General features: G+C 36.8%; 1 protein-coding gene across 1 annotated transcript in view; it reads right to left on the reverse strand.

Annotated features, from left to right (window-relative positions):
- dar1 (dendritic arbor reduction 1) overlaps window positions 1–21,319 on the reverse strand; it is a 35,815-nt gene extending 14,496 nt beyond the window's left edge. The window contains 2 exon segments of the mRNA XM_068287131.1: window positions 20,874–21,030; window positions 21,297–21,319. Coding sequence (XP_068143232.1) covers window positions 20,874–21,030; window positions 21,297–21,319 — 180 coding nt within the window.
- Window positions 21,320–23,172: the final 1,853 nt, after the last annotated feature.

The raw sequence follows: 23,172 nt of genomic DNA on the forward strand, positions 1-23,172 counted from the left end.
AAGAAATGTCAGGCAACGGTGCGATGGTGGTGATGGTGGCAGTGGTGGGCGGAGATGGGGAGGGGTAGTAAATGAAGAGACTCTTTAAAATGCAAAGCGGCAGCCACCGTTGCCAGAGGGGAGTACAATAAAAGTAACAGCAACAATACAGCAAACAACAACAATAATGGAACATAAAATTTATTAATTTTTATAGGCATTATTTTTTGTTTGTCTGTGTGTGTGTGTGTGTGTGTGGCTTTATATTTCCCTGTTTGATCATTTTTGTTGTTTTGTTACTTTTTACGTTGTTGTTGTTGCTGCTATCTTTTGTCCAAGTGCCAAATTTGGTTTGAGGTTCTTGACCAACGCACGTGTGTGTGTGTGCGTGTGTGTGTGTCTATATGAGAATGACCACAACTGTGATGTGTGTACATACAAGCATACATATATGCTGTATATGCGTGGTGTGTGTGTGTGTGTGTGTGTGAGTTGTGCTTTATTTTGCATATTTTGTTCGATTTTAAATGAAGTCACGTTGCAATCGTAAAGTTGATATTTATGTTTGTCATTATTTTTTATGCTTTTTGCTTGTTTTTCATATAAATATAAATGTTGTTGCTGTTGTAGTTGTTATTGTTGCTGGTGTTGTTATTTCAGTTTCTTACAACAAGTACAACAATGTTTTTTGCGCCGTCTTGTGGCGTTAAACAATAGTTAACAACTTTATTTGTATGTTTATATGCACTTAACGCTCTCGACCATTAAAAGAGTCATAGGCAACTGCTCCTCACGTTTCTTATTTGCCATTCACCTGAGCTGTAGGAGCTGAGGAAATGCCAAAGTAACATGCAACATGCAACATGCGCCCCAACCACCACACACACACACACACACAGACTAACACACACATGCTTGTAGTTGCCTGCTTCCATCTGCATCTACACCAGGAGCAGAAGCTGCCACAAAACTCATCAGCAACTGTCAGAGTCTTAAAACAAAAAACACAACAAAAAAAAAAAAAACAACAAAAAATAAATAAATAAGAAAAAAAGATGAAAAAATGAAAAACGAAACAACAAAAATACATAACTGAAAGAAACGTTTGAAATGTCTATGAAAAATCACCAAAACGAATTGTTAAATAGCCGCAAAATGCACTGAAAAACGGGCCATGTCAAATTGAAGCGAACAAAATTTGCAACAAAAATAACAAGTAAAGTGGAAATATGTATGTATACAAATATGGGGAAATGTAAATGGAAATAAACTAATGCATTTTCCTCACTGCTTTGTCATAAGCCGACAAAATGAATGCATGGGAATATAACAAATCGGAAAAACTTACAGTTAAGTAACGAGAAAAAAGGATGCAACACTTATTAAACCAATATGCTCTCTAAACACCCTTTATCTTTATCTAAAGGAGTCTAAAACGCTTACCCCCAAAGATCAGTAATAGATTCAATGGGCGGTCAGAATCTAATACGATTCCTCACCTTTTGATTGTGGTAAAACCAAACCAACTTCATTAACGGCACGTGCCAGCTATCGCATCATCATTCGCTTACATTCCAATTGTAACCCCGAAAATAGAGAAAAAAAATGTACGATTTCTGCTTGATAAGAGACGCTTTAATCCGCAATTCATAGACCAACAAGACAATGGCAGCATATTTCAATGTATTCACCGGATAAGAAGCCAACAACAAAACACACACAAAAACGAGACCCCAAAAACCTTCTCCTTCAATGCCACACGCCTGCCGATTAAATGCCAAAAACAAAAGTAATTGCTTGGAGTGAAAATAAACGAAAAGAAAGAAAACGAGTCAAGGCAAGAGAAAGAAAGAATAAAAGCTATCGCAAGAGTGAGAACGAGAGAGAGAGAGAGGGAAAGAGAAATGTTTGATAAATCACAAAAACAACATCAACAACATTTCTTTTGCTTTTGTTAAATAATCGCTGAATATGGCTTATTGTTCATAGACAAAACAAAAAAAAAAAACCTGCCCGAGGGCAAACTTCAATTGAGTTTTGAGTGCAAAAAAAACAAAACAAGAAAAAAAAATACTATAGATTTTATATTTCCTGAAATTTGTTGTATAAAATGTTTTTTTTTTTTAAAGGTGAAATAGTGAAAGTTTTTTTTTTTTCTCAATTTTTGTTTTTATTGTAGCCATCAAACACAACTCACCCCATTGGCCTGTGATTGCAGTCAGGAAATAAACAGTTAGAACAAGTTCGTTGCCTAAGTCTTTTGATTTGCAATGTCAATTGAACAAGTTTGTTGCCTAAGTCTTTTGCTTTCCAAATACCAATTGAAAAGTTCGTTGCCTAAGTCATTTGATTTTCCCCTGTCAAATGGGGAAAAAGATCATTAAAAATGATAAAAATAATAAAAAAAAAATAAATAAATTTGCAACATTCTAACGAAAATTGTTAATGCGCATGAGAAAAAAAAAACAATTTGCATAAAAAAAGCAACAACAACAAAAAAAGAAAACTAAAATAAACTGAAAATAAAAATTGCTGGCAATCATTTTATTGGACTCCAAGTTGGCTCGTAAATCTTCGGACAACGAGTTTGGTCTACCAAATAGCAGAAAGGAAAAGAAGAAGAAGAAAAACAACCGAAAAAAAAAACTATGCCAAATATGTTTTCCGCATTTTCTTCTTTTTGCATACGCCCCAAAGTCGCAGTTGGAAAGTCTACCTCTGCCTTAGCTTGTCGCCAAATCAGCATAGCAAATCAAATTTGGAACAGTAGTTGGTGCTTGGGTGTGTGTGTGTGTGTGAGTGTGTGTGTTTGTGTGGAATGGAGTTTATTGCTGCTTGGAGCTGAGAAGAGAGCTTGAGAGCTTAGCCTTAGTCCAGCAACAAGTGCAGCCCATGCTGAACATGCGTTTTGCATCGTTTCGGTTTTTTTTTTTCATTTGCTTTAGCTGTTGTTGAAATTGTTGTTGTTGTTGCTGGTCAACTCCTTAGCCCCCTTGAGTTCCTCTATTTAAATGTCACCCGAACTAAAATTACAGTCTTCCAAGACGGTGAGTTTTCAGTTTTGGGTCTGAGTTAGAGTTTCAGTTTGGAAGTCACTTGTGTGTTGGCGATTTGCAGTCAATTTCTTAGAATTGATTTTTCTTCAACAGTTGTGAACCTAAAAGGCAAGAGAGGTAGAGGGCCAGAAGAGGCAGCCTTTTTTGGCTGCGATTTTTGTGACAGGGTGTGTTCAATCGAATGTGACATGCCCTACAAAATGCAGCGAAAGAAACATAATGAAGAAGTAATTCTTTGTTTGACGGCAGAAGAGGTATCCCTAAAGTCGAAACATTTTATGTGGCATATATGCCAAGTCATAGCTCAACTTTATTTTGTTTTCGTTGCTTTCTGTACGTTCGTTCAACATTTACTTTTATTTGGTTTTCCTGCAGGCGTGTAGGTATTGACAGGCCAAGCGGCTACCTGTTGCATCTAGCAACCATTCAAGCAACTGCACAGACTCTTGGACTCAAACTCTGACTCTGACTCTGACACAGCAGCAGACCAAAAAGTGCGCTGCAGTGCATGTTGAAGCAACAAAAACAACAACAACAACAACAACAGCCAAAACATGGACATGAAGAATCATTTACACGCGACTAGAGCAGAGAATTGTAAAGCAGAAGCAGAGGCACAGGCACAGGCAAAGATTGTGGTATGGTGGTATGGGAGGAATAGCGAAGAAGGCGAAGTTGATTTTGTTTATTTGCTTGTCGCCAGTCTCATTTGTCGGCACAGCTGGATGTTGCCTTTGGCACCAACTACACAAAAATTGTTCAACGCAGAAGAACAAACTCACCTGTCTGCAACATACAGCCGCTACATGACTGCCTTATACCCGCCTTGCCCGCTCGCCAGCCCACTAAGCTGCCGCCCCCAACCCTTTTTACACCTTTATCTTGAGAGTGAACTCATCAATTAGGCAAAAAGCCGAGGTAAGCTCATAAATATTTAATGTGTATTAGAGAGAAAATATCGTCGAGAGGCACAAGCACAAGCACAAGCGCAAGCATCAGCAGAAGAATTGGAAATCTGAGAGAGGCGAGGTGTCAATTTGACATAAATGGGTTTCGGTTTCGGTTTAGGTTTAAGCATTATTTTTTTTTCTTTTCGTTAGGAGTTATTCTTTTCGGACTCTTGATGCTCGTGTCGTTTACATAATTAAATGGGGTCTTCCCCCCTCCCGCAACACACTCTTCCTCTCGTTCTCTGTCTGTCTTTCTCACTCTGTCTCTAATCTAACCTATACGCTATGCTGCCTTTAAACAGCCTACACATTTTCTCTAATCTTTGCTGAGGCGCTAAGTGGCTGGGCAAACAAAACAAATCGCATGCACAAATCTCTCGAAAAGGTGTTAAAAGAAAAGCATGAAACGTTTATCTCTTCGCTTTCTCAACCTCACCAGTTCAGTCCATTAAAAAGTTGCCCGTCATCAACACAAAATACGGAGAAGGGGTAGTATATAAAAGGGCAGCTGCAAAAAAAAAAAAAACGAAAACCCAAAAAGCCGAAATGAAGAGACCCAAATTCATCATTAACTTCTTGACCAGTCTAAATCATCATCATAAATTAGTTAATACGCCCCCATCATCATGATGACGAGAGACAGACCCTCAACCCTCCATGAAGTTCATTGAGTACCGGCTTAACCTTGCCTGCCTGCCTGCCTGCCTGTCAGCCCTTCTTTCCCTTTTTGTGCACCAATTTGACGTCATTTCACATTGTTATTGTTGTTGGTTTGCCCCTTTTTTTCAGTGCCTTTTTCATTAGCGTTCGGGTTATTAACCACCTTTTTGTTAACTTACCCTCTCTATCTCCATCACTCTCTTACCCTGTGCGTGTGTGTGTGCTGTGATGTCCTTTTTGGCTTATTGCCCTTTTGGTCTTAGTATTTTTAACACCTTTGTGACTCTGGCGTGTGCTTTGGGTCGACGCGTGCGCGTGTTTAAAAGTCAATGTGGCAACGTTTCGTCAATGTGTTTTATGCCCAGACCATAAAAAATGAGATACAAAATGAATGCATGTGTGCAGGATGTTTAGTTTGAGATATTAATGTCTTTAGTCAGAGTCGAAATGGTTCAAGATAAGGCCCACATTTTAACGATTTCCATATTAAATCTTATATTGCCAAATTCGTTTTCAAAATCATCAAATTAATTGTAATTCAATTCGGAATTGCAATTGAAAGCTTTTATTTTATTTTGTGATTCATTTTGTTGCAATCCATGTTGCAATCCAAACCCAATTCCAGCCACCTCAAATCCAATCCACACCACAGTGGACCATTCCAACTCCATACAATTCTTGCTGTTCAATGGACCTTTTCAACTGCCATTCATTATGCCACTAAACTTATTAGTTAGCTACAAATGTGTCTCCTCAATGTGTCAGTTAAAATCCCCCAAAGGCGGCATAAATCACTTGCCAAAACGGCAGCAGCTACCAAATAACAACAATTGTTCAGGCCAAAGCCACAGCTAAAGCAACAACAACAACAACAACAATGCCCAAGACAGCCAAAGAAATGCGTTAATCAATGCAAGACCCAACAACAACATCAACAAAGTCAAACCAAAAATGGTCAAAGACCAGCCCACAAAAAAAACCAAAAAAAAGCAACCAGAAAAGAGTAACAAAAAATAAGAAGAAAAAAAAGCGACACGTGAATTTTAAGCGGGTGATGTGAGTTGCGGTGGAGTGGGGTCAGCGTGGGGGCGGGGGGCAAAGACAGCACTTGCTAAAATTTTGTTCAACTTCCTCATTTAGCAAAAAATAAACTTTATACACATTTGTTAATACAATTTTGTTTTTTCCTCGCGTTTCGTTCCTCTCTTTCCTTTTTGCCTTTTCTTTTTTTGCTTCTCGCGAGAAGCTGAATCGCACTTCATTAAGGCGTAAGAAAACCAACAACAAAACAACAATGTTTTTTATACATTTGTTTTTTTTTTTATTTTATTTGTTGTAAAAATAACAGAAAAAAAAAAACAACAACAACAACAATGTTAAAGCTTAAAATATTTGCGCTTTTGTTAACGAGCAGTAAAAAGGCAACAACAACAACGCGTGTTTTTTTCATTTTTTTTGCGTTAATGATGCACATTGTTCAATGAAAATGAAAGCGACTCAGTTGAATTGCAGTTGAATGCCAAACAGGATGGTTTCCAGGGATGCAAAAAATTGAATGCAAGGAGAAACTAACACTCAGCGAAAGAAAAGCAAAAGAAAGCGTGACAAACAAATTAAATTTCTGACTGCCAAAAAGACAAAGATTAAGAGAAGAGCTTTTAAGTCTCATCAATTGAAATAGAATACAAAGATTCAAAGACTGACTTCATTGAAATGTCGAGTCTATATATAAATATTTCTACTGACTGTTTAGACAGTGCGAGCAAACAAATAGTGAACATATCTAACAAGTTGACTTTCGTTCCTTTGTAATACATTGTTTGGACGTGGCATTTATTTAAGGGAATTGTCTTTTGAATTGGTTATACTTACATTCATTCGTCTGTATCTATTTGTGGATGGCAATTGTTCGTTTTGCCCAATTACCAAATTTAGCTCTAACCATATTTATGATAGTCTCTCTCTCTCACTTATGAACAAATTGTGCATCCCTCTTGACTTTGTTGCACATATTTCATGTTGCACTTAGCAGTTTTTGTTGCACCAAAACCCACTGACGTCAATGTAATCCTCTTTCATCCTGCCCACCCTAAACAAAATGATGTTGCTGTTGCTTCACCGATCTCCGTTCTCCCTTCTGCAGGTGGGCGTCAATTGGAGCAGCTGCAGAGCACAATTCAAAATGATTGCCCGCTTCCTGTTCCAACCGGGCGCAACCACACACACACTAACACACAAGCATTGAGACTTGAAGAGTCGCTGCTTCGAATGCTCAGAATGAAACGAATTATGCACTAAGCGTTTGTCATTACAATAAATTTCGCATATTGTTCGCATAAATTTCGCAATGAGTTAAACTTCAAAGGAGTTTCGCAGCTGCTGCTGGTTGGCTTGCAGGCTGGCAGGCTGGCAGGCTAGCTGGGACATCCAAAACTGGAGTCTGCAAATGACTCATGGCTCATGGTTATTGTCTCAAACTGGGTCACATTGCGGCATGTTTGTTTTTGTGTGTGTGTGTGTGTGTGCTTTTGCTGCTTGTCACTTTGTTTAGAATGAGTCAACATTACGTATACGCAATGTGGGCCAAGCTGTAACTTCTTCGATATGACAGACAGGCCAAAAAAAATACCAAAATATTGTCAAAATGTTTGCCTTATCGACATTTCAATTAGCTTCAATTTGAGCCTTGAGTGGAACATTTAAGTGAACGATCTGCATCGCATACCAAAACTTTTCCAATACTACTAAAAACTAAACCACACCACACCAAACCAAACCAAACCAAAGACCTAAGCAAAACGCTAACGATATAAATTGATAGTTGGTCTGTCAAAATGTTTTGGCATATATCCATTCTCGATGTCACAGTGTGTGACTCTCCTTTTGCGGTTCATATGCAGATTGTGTGGCAAGTTGAAATGCCAGACCAAGTCAAAGACGAAGACGAGGACTTGAAGTTTTCATTTTTCTTTTTATTTTTTGTTAAGCCAGTTAGTTTAGTTGGCTATCCATTTTGCATTCAAAAGTCTATCGGCTGTCCAATTAAGCATACTTTTAGCGTTTAATTAGGCAAAGATAAAATCGTTTAATGTGTGACAATATTTGATTGAATGCAAAATGGAATGAGAAGTGGTTTAAAATATGAAAAACGAAAACGATAATTACATACAATTAATGCGAGATAAAAACCTAAAAAAAAAAAAAACAACCACAAAGACAACCACATTCTTTTGATTGCATTCGAATATGTATATAACATAATTATTAACTCCATACCAAATAAAATGACTAAATAATATTCTTTTCAATAGTTTTTAAACTTTGAATTGAATTTTAAAAGATTTCTCAAAATTCATTGCTTTTAGCTTAAGAAAGTTGTCTTGGAAATAGAAATTAACTTTCATGATTTGAAATTAAAATTTCATCTCCCACTAATTCTCTTTTTTCTCACTTCTCAAATGAATTGAAAACCATTAAAAAACTAAAAAACAACAAACACAACAAACACAATATACATTCAACTTTGATTTATTTTAATGAGCTTCTTAAATGAGTTCAATTAAAGTCTGAGTTATTTCTTTTTGTATTTTGTTTTGTTCGCTGTTGTTGTTTTCTGTTTTCAATGAAATAAAATATTCTGCTACTTGTTGATGTTATTTCATTTTATTTTTTTTTTTCTTTTTTCTTTCTTCCTTTTTTTCTGTTTTTGCTATTTGCCTTTGCTTAATTTTCGTGTTAAATGCATTTAATTTTACGAGTGACATATAAATTATCAACTGAGCGTGTGTGTGTGTGTGTGTGTGTGTGTGTGTGTGTGTGTTTTGTGTGTTTTTAAACAACCTTGAGCAATTTAAATTCTATGTAATTAAATGAATTACAAACAAATATTGCAACAAAAAATGTTGTATGTTGTTTGGAGAACCTCGGGCGACAAAAGTTTTCATTTTTGTGTTTTGTTTTGTATGTACAATTAATAAACAAAATATCGAAGGCATATAAATTATAAAGCTCTAGCATATGTATGTCTGGACATAACACAGCCTTACCCTTCATCCCTCATACCATATCCCGCATTCCCCCGTTTGGTCACCCTTCCTATGTATGAATGTATGCACCTCCTGGCTGCCCCCGTCGATTGCCTGCCAATTGCAATCACGACTCAAAGCGAAAAGTAAAGCTAAAGCTCAGACATGGCTCTCTTGGTTGGGACAAATGCGGCATGATGGCCCAAGGGGACAGCAATAGCAATTACCCAACGAGTGGAAATTAAAAAAACACAAAATGCATATGTCCAAGCCACTGAAGGCGACTAAACGAGACAGAGACACACACACAGCCCCACAGTTATAGCAGAGTGAAAGATGCTAAGAGGCGAGAAGGGGGGGAGAGCTTCGTTGCGGGATTCGCTGGATGCGATGCGTGAACTATTGAACCCAAACCCCCAGACTCGCCAGAGTCATGAAATATGTGACAGCGTTGACACCAACAAACAAATAACCGCATCGTCCAAGTGAACTCTTCGTCCCGTCAAGAGGTATGCCACATAAGATGCAGATGAAGACGGCTAAAAAGAAGGGCAAAGTGAATAGGGGGAAAGATGGGAAGTTGTAACACATCATGTCCAACACGATTTCCGTTCAAAATGTGAACAGGTTTGCGCTCTTTCTTTCTTTTTTTCTTAATTTTGCGAGCCGCCCGAAAGAAATAATAACACCAAACAACAGAGTTAAGTAACTTTTACCTTTTAAAAACGTTTACGAACTTTAATATATGTAAATATGTTGCTCATTAATATCAATTACAGAGTTAAGTTATATCTGTTTTTGCAATCTATTAAGAATTCAAAAAGAAAAACTAGGACTACAAAAATAAATAATGTCTTAACTCTGTTGACTACTTTAAGTGTTTTGCCAGCCAAAACTCTAAATTTATGCTAGTTTTCGGTATTTCATTGAAGAAAAAGCTAGCCATATGTCTGAGTGTCTGTGAGTTCATTCAGGCCCAAAAGTTATTTACGCAATCAGTTAACAGAGAAGAAAACAGCCGTCAAACAAAAAAGTGAAACAAAACACTCTACCAAATGGATGAAAGCTTGGAATTAAAATAAATCAATGATGAGAAGACGTCTCGTCGCTAGACGAGAAGAAGGAGGGAATAAACAATAATTTGGTTAAATTAGAAAATCGGTAACAAAAATCAATGATGCTGAAAATTTTCATAATAATAGCGTTAATGGTCATAATAACTAACAACGACAACGACAGCGACGACGACGACGACGACTCACTATGACGATGATAATAATAATGATCATCATTATTATGATGGGACCTAAGCGGGGCGATGGGAAAATTGAGCTCGAATGATGTCTAAACAATGGCTCGATCGTTGGCTGGGGAAAGGCAGTAAGAAAACAGTCGGAGAGAAAGAGATACACAGATACATTGATCTATTGTGAATGTAAGCTATAACTAAATGGTTAAAACAAAATTATTATGAAATTGAAAGTATCTAATTTCTAGCATTTGTGAAAATAATGTTATTTATTTAGATAGATTCGATTTTAAAGATGTTTCATCCTCTTCCAAACCAGTAAAAATAGGAAATTTTGAAATTAAAACCTTTTTCTTATTCTTTTACTTTTATTTAGCTGACGCATTTAACTTTCGATTCATTTTTGTCTCTAAAGAAAGTTTTCGTGTTAATTTGTTTATAAATTTCATTTTGTAGATACATATTTCTAACAGCCAACAACCAACAAAATGGCGATGAATGTTTGTGTGTGTGTGTAGACAATTTCATTTTAATTTTGTTGGCTTCCTCATTCAATTTGGTTTGTTCTCATTTCTCTCACATAACTGCTTAAGCGCAATTGTCTTCCTATATACATAGAGTTACAGCACATAGACCGATAGAGCTATATACCTACGATATATATACACTTTGGATTTGTGTGTGTGTGTGTGCTTTGGGACATGCGCACTTCACGCAGTCGACGGCAGTTAAGCACCATTAAGCAGCGGCAACAGCAGCAAAATAGTCAAAGTCGCCATGTTGAGGCAACTGCTCCAACACTCCCCCGTTACCCCTCTATAACGGACTACCTATCAGCAGCAATGCCACCCCCACCTCTCTCTCTCACTCTATCTCTCTCTCTCTCTCTCTCTCTGTCGCCCTCCCTCCGTCAACAATAATACAAAACACCCGCTGCTGTAAGCGTCCAACCAGCAGCCAGCAGCAACGGCAAAAGCTTTGCCAAGCACAGCAAATCAAAACACATTTCATACTTAGGCAGTGCGAGAGTGTGTCTCTCTCTCTGTGTGTGTATGATGGACAGGGGTGTTTCCAAAAAGGGGGTTGGAAAGCAGAAATGTTTCACATATATTATAATTTTCAAATTTCCAAACATTTCCTTTACTTAAGCAAACAGCAAAACACAAGCCATTTATGTATATGTTAAGATCTGTATTTTTTCCAAACTTTCTTCATTTGACCAAGTTTTTTCATCAAAGTTTTCTTAAACATATTAATGTATGTAAATTTTTTATAGAATATCAGTCAATTTAAGTTGGTTTTATCCTGCTGTTCCTCTAAAAAGATTGACATTTCATTTTATTCATTTGCCTATTTAAGCCTAGAACTAGATGACTGACTTTTCAACATTTCGCTTGTCATGTCGTTAGGGAGAATTTTAATATCTTTATAACATTATTCATTGCTTGCCAATGGAAATGTTTGTATTTTGGCTAAAATGTCAATGGAAATTTACTGATTGTGATTCTTACCCTGTTTGTTTTTTCGATCAGACAGACTACTTCCCTGAGCACACAAACATACATATACGATCAGATATATAGACTTTTGAAATTTTTGCTGTTTAGTTTTTTGTTTTTCTCATCAGCAAAGATAACAACAAAAAGGTCGAGTCGATAAAAGGCTAGATAGATTTTTGTTAATGTTTTTTTTTCGAATGACGTTTTTGGACTCCAGTCAGCCCTGCAGCACCCCAGAAAAAGCAGCAGCAGCAGCAGTGGCAACTGCCCCGCCATCTAACTACTATGTATGTATGTATGTAAGTATTTATGGCTGGGTCTCCAAATAGCGAGCCTCCCCTCATTTGCCACGACGCCATTTGCTAAGCATTTGTTGCTGCTGTTGTTGTTGTTGCTGCCGTCGTTCTGCTCATGTGCGCATGACGAATGACCGCAATTTGCGACAGTTTTTTTTTTCTTCTTTCTGCTCTTTAGTTTACATATCTCTCTGACTGATGTTGTTGACTATATCTATGTGTCTATCGATTGTTGTTGTTGTTGCTGTTGCTACTTTTATTGTCTCTCTGTGTATCTATTTTCATTATTGGCTGACTTTAAATGTATTTGTATATAAGTTGTATGTCTATCGTTTCTATTTGGGGTTTATTTTTTATTTATTCTAATGACACAGCCACTCGAGACTGAATGATACTCAAACTATTATGCTTATTGCTGTTTCTGTTGCTTTTACTATTGCTGTTGTTGTTGTTATTATGATTTGTTGTTCTTCTCTTCATGTCTGGGGCGCCATTTTATGCTGTGAATGCTGTATAAAGAATTTTTGTAAAATTCTCTTTATTTCAAATTATGGCAAATGGAATTCCAATTTAAACAAAAATAATTGATAATAAGTTTATCGCATTTGTTATACATTGAGCTTAGAATCATATTTTTAAGAGTTTTTCAAAGGTTTTTTTTAAGTGCTTCCAATTGAATCTTATACCAAGTGAAACATTTTGCAAAACTCCTTAATAGATTAACAAATTTCAGCACTTTACGTAGCTAAACTAAATATCTTTATGTTATTAGGTTATTAGAATAATAGTAAAAACATGGCTAATGATTCAAAGAAGTCTTTTAAGGAGCATTCTGTCCTTCATATTAAGTCGTCACTGTGTTTCCATTCACATAAAATACTTACTACTATAGCAAAACTGAACGTGATTTGTTTGCAAATGATTTGATAATAAGCAAAAATTGAATCAAGTCTGCTTTAGATCATTAAAAATTGGATATTTACAAAACATTTCAAAGATTGGAGCGGAAGTGAATATAATTTCCTTCTTTGTTCAATACATTAAAATATCGTTAAATAATTCAATTTCTCACCTCAGTTTGTTTTTTTTTTTTCTGGCTATTGTCACCCCATTTAGTTATTGCCTTTTAAAGGGTGGTTAACTCAAATCGATTCTCACTCATCTGCATAAAAACCTTCGCACAGCTATTGCATATCATCAGGATATTGAATATCCTTTGGCAAACAAATAACGATAAAACAAAAAATGAATGCCTAATAAAACATAAATTGATGTTGACGAAGCGTCGCTAAAAGATATTTCTCACAATTTCACGCTACACAATCCATGTCATTATTGGGGTGTCCACTCAAGCTCTGACAATTCGAGTCAAATCGAGGGAGAGTAGAAGGCAGAGGGCAGAGGGTGACCCATACCCCATAGCCAGGAAGCAGAGAACTAGGCATAAACATTTTATATAAAACCAATTTCCGATCAAATTGAAGAGCAAAGAGGTGACCACTGAAGCCTGACAACGGCCGAGGGGGAACTTTACGCATGCGCAACATGTTGTTGAGTTTTTCTTTTCATTTTGTTTAGTTTTAATGCAAATCAATAAAAATTTGAAATGAAAACTGTTGAATAATGTGAGCGGTGATCGGTGATCGGAGATCGGTGGTCGAGTCGCTCACTCGTACAGGATTTGCGGGCAATTAATTTGTGTTTAAGCAACAGGAAATATGCATACCGAATTGCTATATAGCAAGTATTATGGCCCTATCGAGGTATGTATATATAACCTGCCCATTAGTTGATACAAGAGGGGGTGAGCAGAGTTCAACGGCCAACCTTTTCACAATAACAATAACTCTGTCTGTCTGTCCATCCAACCGTCTGACTGTGTGTGTGTGTGTGTAACCGTTCTGTATTTCATCTATTGATACCAACGATTAGTGGGTCAATTGCCCAAAAAAAAAAAAAAATAGATAGAAAAAAATCAACGAATTTTTCAACCTGGCCAAGTAATGTATTTTTAGGCCAAGTGTGTGCACAGTTGTTGCCTGGTACCTGGCGCTACGAAGCCGCGTGCTGTCTTTCTGTCTCTCCGTCTCTCTTTTATATCTATTTCGTTTTCCTCTTCCCTACATTTCGATTTGATTTTTATTTTTTGCGTACTCTGACAATTAGCGCAAACGATCGATCGATCGATCGATCAAATATGGAAACAACAATCAATAGACGCCTTTAATTGGTGATAAAAGTTAAATAAGCAAATAATCCACAAAAATTTTCAAAGTAATTTTAGGCGCATGTATGTGTGTGTGTGTGTGGCTACAATTTGATTAAATCAAATCAAAATGACTTTAGTCTGTGTTTCTTGCTGTTTTTTTCAACAATTGACTGTGGCAATTAATAACACATAAAGTTAAAGTTGGCATTTAAATCAAAACAAAATAAGTCCATAATTGAATGAATTGAAATTGAATTTAATAAGTTGATAAACAATTTTGTTTATTGAATATCCTGCATCTAATCGTTTCAGAGTTCCTCTCCTTCTCCTCCTGATTGAAGTTAACTATGACTAAGAGTTCGATGAAGTTTTAATAGTTAATTCTAAACATCTTTTCAGTTGTAATTCTCAACTAGTTTTAGCATCAAAGAACTGGAATGAGCATTTCAATTCCAAAGATCCTGCTGATATTTGAACTTGGATTCACCTTTTCACCTTTATCTTTTCTATTTGAATTCTATTTTACTCTAAAATCTGTAAAAGTTGTATATATTATATAGTTTTGTTTACTTTTGGGTGAAATGAAATAAAAACTGGTTTTCACTTCATTTTGTTGCGAAATGTTATAACATAAACCTAATTGGTTTGCCATTAAAGTCAAGTTTTAATTTAATTTTTTGCAACTTGAATTTGTTTCGAGTTGTTTGATTTAGTTTGGTTTATGTTAAAGTTCGAGTTTTTTTTTTTTTTGTTTGGGCTTTTGTTTTCAATGCTCAACATCATAATGATGCTGCTGCCTGGCCAATGATGATGATGGCTTTATCAGAAGCCAACGATCTTAGATGTTTCATTGGACACATATTATACATATACACTGTGTGTTGTTTGTTTTTTCTCACCTTCGCCTTGACAACGGCTACGACGACACTGACAACTGAGAATGACGAAAATAAATTTCATTTTCAACTAAAATTTACAACTTGGGTCACTTGGGTACGACCTAAGCTGGACAACTATTTGAAGATTTTACGCAGATTTGATTTCATAATCAAATAATTGATCTTAATGCGGCATCAAATGAGATCTCCAAAGAGCTTTATTTTCAAAACGTGTCTCAAGTCTCTGTGTGTGTGCGAGTTTGTATCTGTGTGTCAGCTGTTGAGCATTTTATATTTTGATTTGGTGTTTTTTTTTTTTTGTTTTTTATTTTTTTTCTGTGCTCTGGCTGATCCAATCAAACTTGAAACGAATTGCGCTTCAATGTTGAAACTATGTATAGAAAATTTTGTGATTTTAGCACCTCAATAAGCTTGAGAGGATCGGAAATCCCAAATATGTTTCTACATAATTCTACGAATTTTTAATAAAAGAAAAAAAAAAATAAAAGACAGGCTATGGCTATGGCTGGCGCTTGGTCAACAATCTATCAAAAATTTTTGGTTGATTTCCAAAAATGCGGATTAGCCAACTAAAAGGGTTCTCTTTGTTGTTGTGGTTATCTCTCTCTCTCTCCCTCTCTTTCTCTTGAGCTCACGTGCCATAAAGAGGATATGGGCATAGTGGTCGCTAGTCTAAGAAATGTGTAGATAATATTACTTTCTAATGTTCTTTAGTGTGAGAAATGGAAACTGCAAGGGAAATTCTAATCATCTATATTGATTCAGAGCCTTTTATTTTATAGACAAATCTCGAATAATTTATTCTATAATAACAATCGCGGCATTCTTGTTTGTTTGATTTTAACCACTGTAGCCCTTGAAACTTTATCCTCTGATTTCCATTTCAGGCAACTGTCTAGTTGCCTTCTTCTACATTTCAATTGAGCACATTCCTTAAAGATTTTCGATTCGGAATCCCGTTTTTTTAGGGGGCATTCAATGGATTGTGAGTGATTGATTTTCGTTTGCCAATTTTCGCCTGGCCGTCTGATCCAAACTTGACCTCCAGCTTGGACAGGCGGCATATCAATCAAATTTGCCCAATAGATTTCAGTTCTCTCTCTCTCTCTCTCTATCTAACTCACTCCTTTTTGTCTCTATCTGTGTGTGCCAGTTTTCGTTTTCATTTGCATGAATTGGCAAAAAGAAAAAAAAAAAAAACTGGCAATATGATTCGAAACTATTGAGGAAATCGACAAGGGATTTGCATAGAATTGAACTGCTTTATTTTGGACAATGAATCGTTTCGCGATATCACACTGTGCACAGTGTGGCAATTTAATGAGATTTCATATTGGACTCTTTCGACTCGGTTTAGTCATTGCTCGTGCCAAAAAAGGTTTCGAAATGGAAAGTGAACTTATTGACACTGAACTAAATTTGTTTCTTATTGTAATTACAGTATCTTATCGGGCGCAAAAACGAAATAATATACAACCAAATACAATTTGTTTTTGTATCTAATTTCGCTTCAATTTCAATTGTGTTTATGGCCCAGATGAACGATGAACGAAACGAAACCGAACAAAAAGTTATCATCAAGCTGCAATTCTTGTTAACCCATCGTCTTTGAAGGCGGCCGCCTTTTCTGTGATTTGTGAATGCAAATATATTTTACGGTTATAGATAATGAAAACAATTTCATATATATTTGCTTTGCAATCATTTATAATACATAGAAATCTTTCATTTCTTTGTTAAAATCAAACCAAAAGCAAAAAAAAGCAAAACAGAAAGAAGAAAAATTACGCTTTATGTCTTTAGGTTTCATTTGATTTGAGCAATTAGCATAAATCTCTTAGCCCCAGATTCTTATCCATTTTGCGACTTTATGTTTGTGTCCATTAATCAGCCAATGCAATGCAAAAAAAAAAGTGGGGAGGCGGGGGTAGAGGGAAAACAACTGTCTACGTGCCCGATTAGATCAATTATTCATTTCTCACTGAAATTCCATATAAACGATCCATAAAATCTAAAAATGTCATAAAGAACAAACATACATATATACATATGTACATACATATACATACATATGTGTGTGTGTGGATACATTTTACGTCCGTGTCTATATCTTTGCATGTATGTCTAAGTCAATGAAAGTTTTTTCGTCATAATCGTTCGCTGAGTCGTGGGAATTACCAAAAACTTATCGTTACAAATCAGTGACAAAAGCGAGAAAAAAACGGAAGAAGTCCCCTCTGTCCCTTCCATCTCCTGTTGCTGGTGGTCTGCATGGCCCTCTTCCACACTTTGCTCTTGGCTTTATCTATCAGGCAGTCACTCAGACAGTCAGCCAGTCAGTCAGACAGAGAGTCAGCGAGACACTGCTTTGTACTTTTGCGACCGTGTGTAAATATTTGACAACACATGCCTAATTAGTGCAGCTATTGATGGCGACAGGCGGAACACTTGTCGAACACCCAGGTGATGATATGGTGACATGGTGTATGTAGGTATGGGTATGGGGATTCGGGATTCGGCAGAGAAGAGGGGCCAACGGAGGGACTGAGAGGCCATTCCATGGACGTTGTCGCATCCACACAACCACAAGAAAAACTCTTTTTATGGTGTTGTTTCCGGAGAATTGTTAGCTTTACGGTTACAGGGGGGTCCCTGTACCTCTTTCCGTCTCCATCTCACTCTCTCGCTCTCTCTCTCTACACTCGCTGTCTGTTTATCTCTAGAACTTGTGGAAGGAAGTGAGTGAGTATTGTTGAGTAAGGCAATATCAATGATGTTATCAATACAGGGTAATACTGGTAGGCCGACGTGTCAAATACTTGGTGAACACAAATTGTCGCTAAAAATACAACAACAAACAAGTCGATAGAAAAGTGATGATAAGACATGTGGAAAGTGATTTATATGGTCAGCGATAAGCTGAAATTGGCTCTTCATTGATTTGGCCAAAAACGATTCTAAACAAATAATAAATAACCAATAGATATCAATTCAATGGGTATAAGATACTGAAATAATGATTGCAGAGATTAAAAAATATATATACATATGTAACAAACAAAAGTAATTGATAAAAACTCCATAAATTTATTAAGTCTAAGTTGAATAAAAGAGAATACAAACGAAATGAAATACAGCAAAACCTTATAGGGACTAAGTGATGAAATCTTTTAATATTTTCTTAACTATTTAATTCCATTACACATCGACTTAGTGCGTATTCTCTATATGGATATGGATATATGTATATTAATAGTCTAGGATCAATAATTCTAAAGAAACGTTTGCTCATACGCAATATTAGTCATAGCCTTGTGTGGCCACCCAACTGGCAACTGTCTGGATAATGAAACAAACGGATCATCAAGTCGCTCCTCAGCCTGACTGACTGACTGACTGATTGACAGACTGACTGACTATCTATATACACATACATACATATGTAATATCCCCCTTTTGGAGGCAACAACACTTGGCACATTGGCAAAGTGTTGTGCACAAATATTGACCCAGAGCTTCGCAAGTAAGCGCGAGTCAAACAATGGACAAACAAACGACAAAACGACAAAGGGACGGACAGACAGGCAGACAGACAGACACAGGGACACTGTCAAAGTCTCTCCTGTAGGTAGAGAGGTCTCCCGCCCCATTCAATTGCCTTCTACTTCAGCTGGCAAACATTTACAAGAAGGCAAACGCTACAATTTCCTTGCGTGAAAAGTGCGGCCAAACGATCAACGACAAATCGACTCTTCAAAAGAGTTTGACCGACTCTGACGCTGGCGATTCTGTTTAAGAACGGCTTAAAATAAGCCAACCAAAGAGAGCGGGAGAGAGAGAGAGAGAAAGAATGAAAGAGGGGGGCAAACAGTTTGCTTTTGCCCCGGGGCAGGTGATAACAAGATTTACAAATCGATTGCAGCTAATACCGACGGCGCTTTGACAAATAATCACTGGGCATGATGATGATGATGGGACGACACTTGAAGCAACAACAACAAGAACGACAAATGATACGATTATAACGACCTTCAGATACCCAGCAATGGGTGAAGAAAGATCTGGAGTTACTTTAACAAATTCAAAGTTTAACCCATCTGCTTTATAGACTCGTTTATAGGATAAACACCCCTGCCCTGAGGGATACTTGTGTTTATCAATATACCCTTGACAGCCCTATAGGGTATAAAAAGGTGTTAATCTGTCCAAAAAGAAGAAACACGTACAGGGGCAAAGGCAGAGGGACGCACTTCTTTCTACCTCTCTACCTCTTCCTCTCTTTTGGGGTCTGTTCCCACTTCATTATCATCTCAAATACAGCTATATATGCACAATATATCCGCTATATCGATAATCAAGTTAATTTGTTTACCGCATGCATTTTATTTATAACAAAAACCAAAAAAAAAATAATGAAAAGAAGACAACAAATTTACAGAAATCTGACAGAAAAAAAAAAACCCTTAAAAAACATTTGCATTTTGATAAGCGGAAGCATTTAAATGTTGCTTTTGTTATTATTGTTCGTGTTTGCTTTTGTGTGTGTGTGTGTGTGTGTGTGTGTGTGTGTGTTGATGTTGTTGTTGTTTTTGGCAAAATTTAATTTGCCATAAAAATGTTTTAATTAGCACACTTTGTCAGATATATTTAAATGGATATCTGAATTATAATTGCCTCCTAAGGAAAGTGAAAAGAAATCTTATTGGAATTCGAATTCTTTGAATTGGATCTATTTATTTTCTAATTATATTTTCTATACGATTTTCGACTCACCTGCATCACCCAATAATTATTGTTGGCGGCAAATTGATCACCAATTATAATATCCGTATGCATTTAAGCAGAATTTAATTTATCGGCATTAAATAAAATCGAAAAAAATTGCACTTAATTTATTTAATGCCACACACTAACACACACCCAACAAAAAAAACGCCGCACACACATAAACAAAGTTGGCGTCTTGTGTTTTGGAATTATTTTTATGAAAATGATTTTAGAATTATTTTTTTTTTTTTTTTTGTAATTTATTATTCAAAAGGATTTCCTTGGTAGGGCGATTCCTGCTGCTGTTGATGTTGATTTTGATTTTGATGCCGCGTTTCTTAAGTTAATTTATTTGCCAGTTTGTAGTAATAACAGAAAAAAAAAAAACAGTTTGAAGTTTCACACAAAATTAAGTAATAGATGGATTCAATTTTTCAATGGCACTCAAAGAATACTTAATTTTTTATTTTCTTGTGAATTTTGAACAGATTGACAGGATATATGTTGATAGAGATAATATTTATTTGCACCAGGACAAAAAAAAAAAAAAAAAAATAATAATTTATATGGATTTAGATGTCGATCGATATATATTATTATATTTGTTGGTAGCGTGCTTCCTGCTCTGCTTAATTGAATTAATGATAATTTTTATGCCAATTTCTGTTTGTAATTTGGTTGTTTCTCGCTCTCTCTTTCTCTCTTGCGCGCACTCGCTCTACATGATCATCCTGTAAAAAGCCGCCGGCTTCTTGCACTTCCGCGTTTTGTGTCTGTCGCTAAAGTTATTAACAGAATTCAAAATTGTTGATTGTTGTTGCTGGTTTGGCAGTTTCTTATTTAGTTTAAGTTTTTTTTTTTTTTTTTTATTTTGTTTGAAGGTAGAAATTTTGTAAGGCACTTTGTTGTTGTTTTTTGTTTTTGTTAACTTTTTTTCTTTAAATTACTAATAATAATTATGATTTGTATATTGCATAAACAACGCGCAACGAACGAAATGCAAATGTGAAGAGTTACTTGGGATTTGTTTGTAAAAAAGTATCTTGTAGTAGAAATTTATCTGTTTGTTATATGTTCTTGTTGGCCGAGCGCTCGTCTCTGTCAGTCGTATCTTCGCTGGCGGGTACCGAGTTCATACTGATTGGACGAGCGAAGGTTTTGCGCAGACGAACCTCGCCAGTCAGCTAGTAGCCTGGTCAATCCTCCCCTGCTCTCGCACTCGCACTCACTCTCTCTCTCTCACTCTCTGTCTGCCTGGCTTTCTGTCTGTCTCTCTGTCGTTACCTGCAGCCCAACCATCACCTCAGCCATCAGCCGACTCTGGCTCACCTTTGCCGAACACGAATGCGAGTCGTTGTCGTCGGAGTCGCAGTTATCGGAGTTGCTCGGTGTCACCGAGGAGAGACTCTTCTCATGCTCCCTGGCCTGAGCTTCGATCTGGCTATACTCAATGACTTTATGGTTTTGCTTGACGTTTGACAACCAATATCCAATGCTCACCTTTTACCAGGTGTTTTCCATGTCTCAGCCGCATGTGGGTGAGAGCAACAAAACTTACACTCTCTTGTTTGGCTCTCCCTTACTCAGATCGGTAATCCGGCTTGTGATCTCTCTCTTATACAGCAACCAAAACTTGTTCAGGTGTGCTCAGGCAAGCAGCTGATCTTATTGGATGGTATAAGAGTTTCTAAGACAAATGAAACTCACCTGAATTGGAGGCAGTTCGCCATTTTAGATTCGATCGTTGTTGGATTTGGTTATGCGGTTTGCATGGCGGAAAGGCCAACAAATGTTAAGTTCCAAACTCAAACTTACGAAATAGTCTAGGAAATGCAAGCAATTAAAGTTAACGCAATGAATGAGACATAAAGCTAATATAACTCATGTCCTTATTTAGTTTTATTTCAGCATCATTGTTTGAAAATTTATCTACTGCTTCTTAAACCTTTTTCAATCTATTAGAGTCCAAAAAATCTGCTACGATCACACTCGGTCCCTACAAGGAAGTCATAAAAAGTTTCTGACTAGATATTCTATATGTATCTTGAGTTCTTTGCTGATTAATCATTAGGTAACACAGAATTAAGATGTCTCTTACTTACAAATTTAGAGTGGACCTTCATCTTCTCCCCCACAGTTTTAAGTTTTGCAAACTAAATCAATCTATTTGACATTCATCCTAATGAGTCTTTAATAAACACTTGCTTGGTTTAGGTCCTCTTCATAATCTTGTACAACTTGTTACCAAAAAACCATAACAATCTAATTGAAATTGTTTAACTAAAAGTACATCTGGATTTAATTGGGTTATTTGAATGCTATATTCATATCCTTAAATTAAAAATGCTTATTGCCAATTTTATTAGTTTCTTGTATTTAATGCAGTCTTTTTTACTTTCGGAACCCAGAGAAATCCAATAAAAAAAACCGAAAAAAAGGTTCATAAACTTGAACACATATCAGATAATTTTGCAACCTAATTTCCAAATCCGACTAAAAAGGAAACACGCACAGGAGCCTTAATAGCTTTTCACCTCACTCTCTGTTTTTCTCTCACTCTTTGAACTCAATTTCATCATAAAAATGTATAAATTAAAGCATAAATTTAAGTCAACTTATGACATTTTCGTTTTATTCCTAGGGAAGAAAGAAAGAAATCAATATTTGAACAATTAAAACATATATCCCATTTTCTATGTACACCCCCAACCGGTGTGTGTGTGTGTGTGTGTGTGTGGGTGTAGAATAATGATTGCTGTTGTTGTGTTTCTCCCCCAAGTCTAATTCCCTGAATCCTAAATGTTGGCTTGCTATAAAATTACCCCAATGCACGCCAAATACATAAAAGCCATTTTCATTTTGACAACCAACCCCCAAGATGGCATCTTAAAGCCATTAGGTAGCCCCAGAGATGGACGTAAAGCTTTATGCTCTCGACTCCCAACCACCACAAGTCAGGAGCGGATCTGAATAGTGGGGGGTACACAATGAAAATGGTCAGCAGAGTGTGGGAAATGGGAGAACATTGGCAACACGCAAACGTCGCTTTGTCTATGGATTTTGGCAGATGTATTTGTTGTGTGGGAATGGGGGAAGAAGGAAAGGAGGGAGGGTGGTGTTGCTATTAGAGTGGGGTGGTTTGGGGATGGGATGGGAAAGAAAATAGAGGTGTGGCCTAAATGACAGCAGCAGCGTAGACGATGGAGAGGCCAGCCAATCCGCTGGCTGGCGCGAGCGAGAGCCAAACACAGAGAGAAAGAGAAAGAGTCTCATATAGAGAGACAGACAGACAGAGAGGGCAAACCAGAGCGAGCACTAGAGAGAGAGAAAAAGAGAGCAAACTGCGGATGCGAGGGAGGAGAGAGAGAGAGAGAGAGATGGAGAGTAGCTATGTTGCGGTTAGTTTTGCGTGTGCAGTGGCCACCAACAAGCAGCAACAATAACAAAATGAAATGAAAACCAAACTGAAAAACATGACACGCAGGTGAAGTGGCACACCAGCAACAACAACAGTTTAACTATAAATGTATCTATGTGTCTCACACACACACACACACACACACATACACACACTCAAAGATAC

The sequence above is a fragment of the Drosophila tropicalis genome, unplaced genomic scaffold (assembly GCF_018151085.1).
Source record: "Drosophila tropicalis isolate 14030-0801.00 unplaced genomic scaffold, ASM1815108v1 contig_463, whole genome shotgun sequence".
In the NCBI taxonomy this organism is placed as follows: domain Eukaryota; kingdom Metazoa; phylum Arthropoda; class Insecta; order Diptera; family Drosophilidae; genus Drosophila; species Drosophila tropicalis.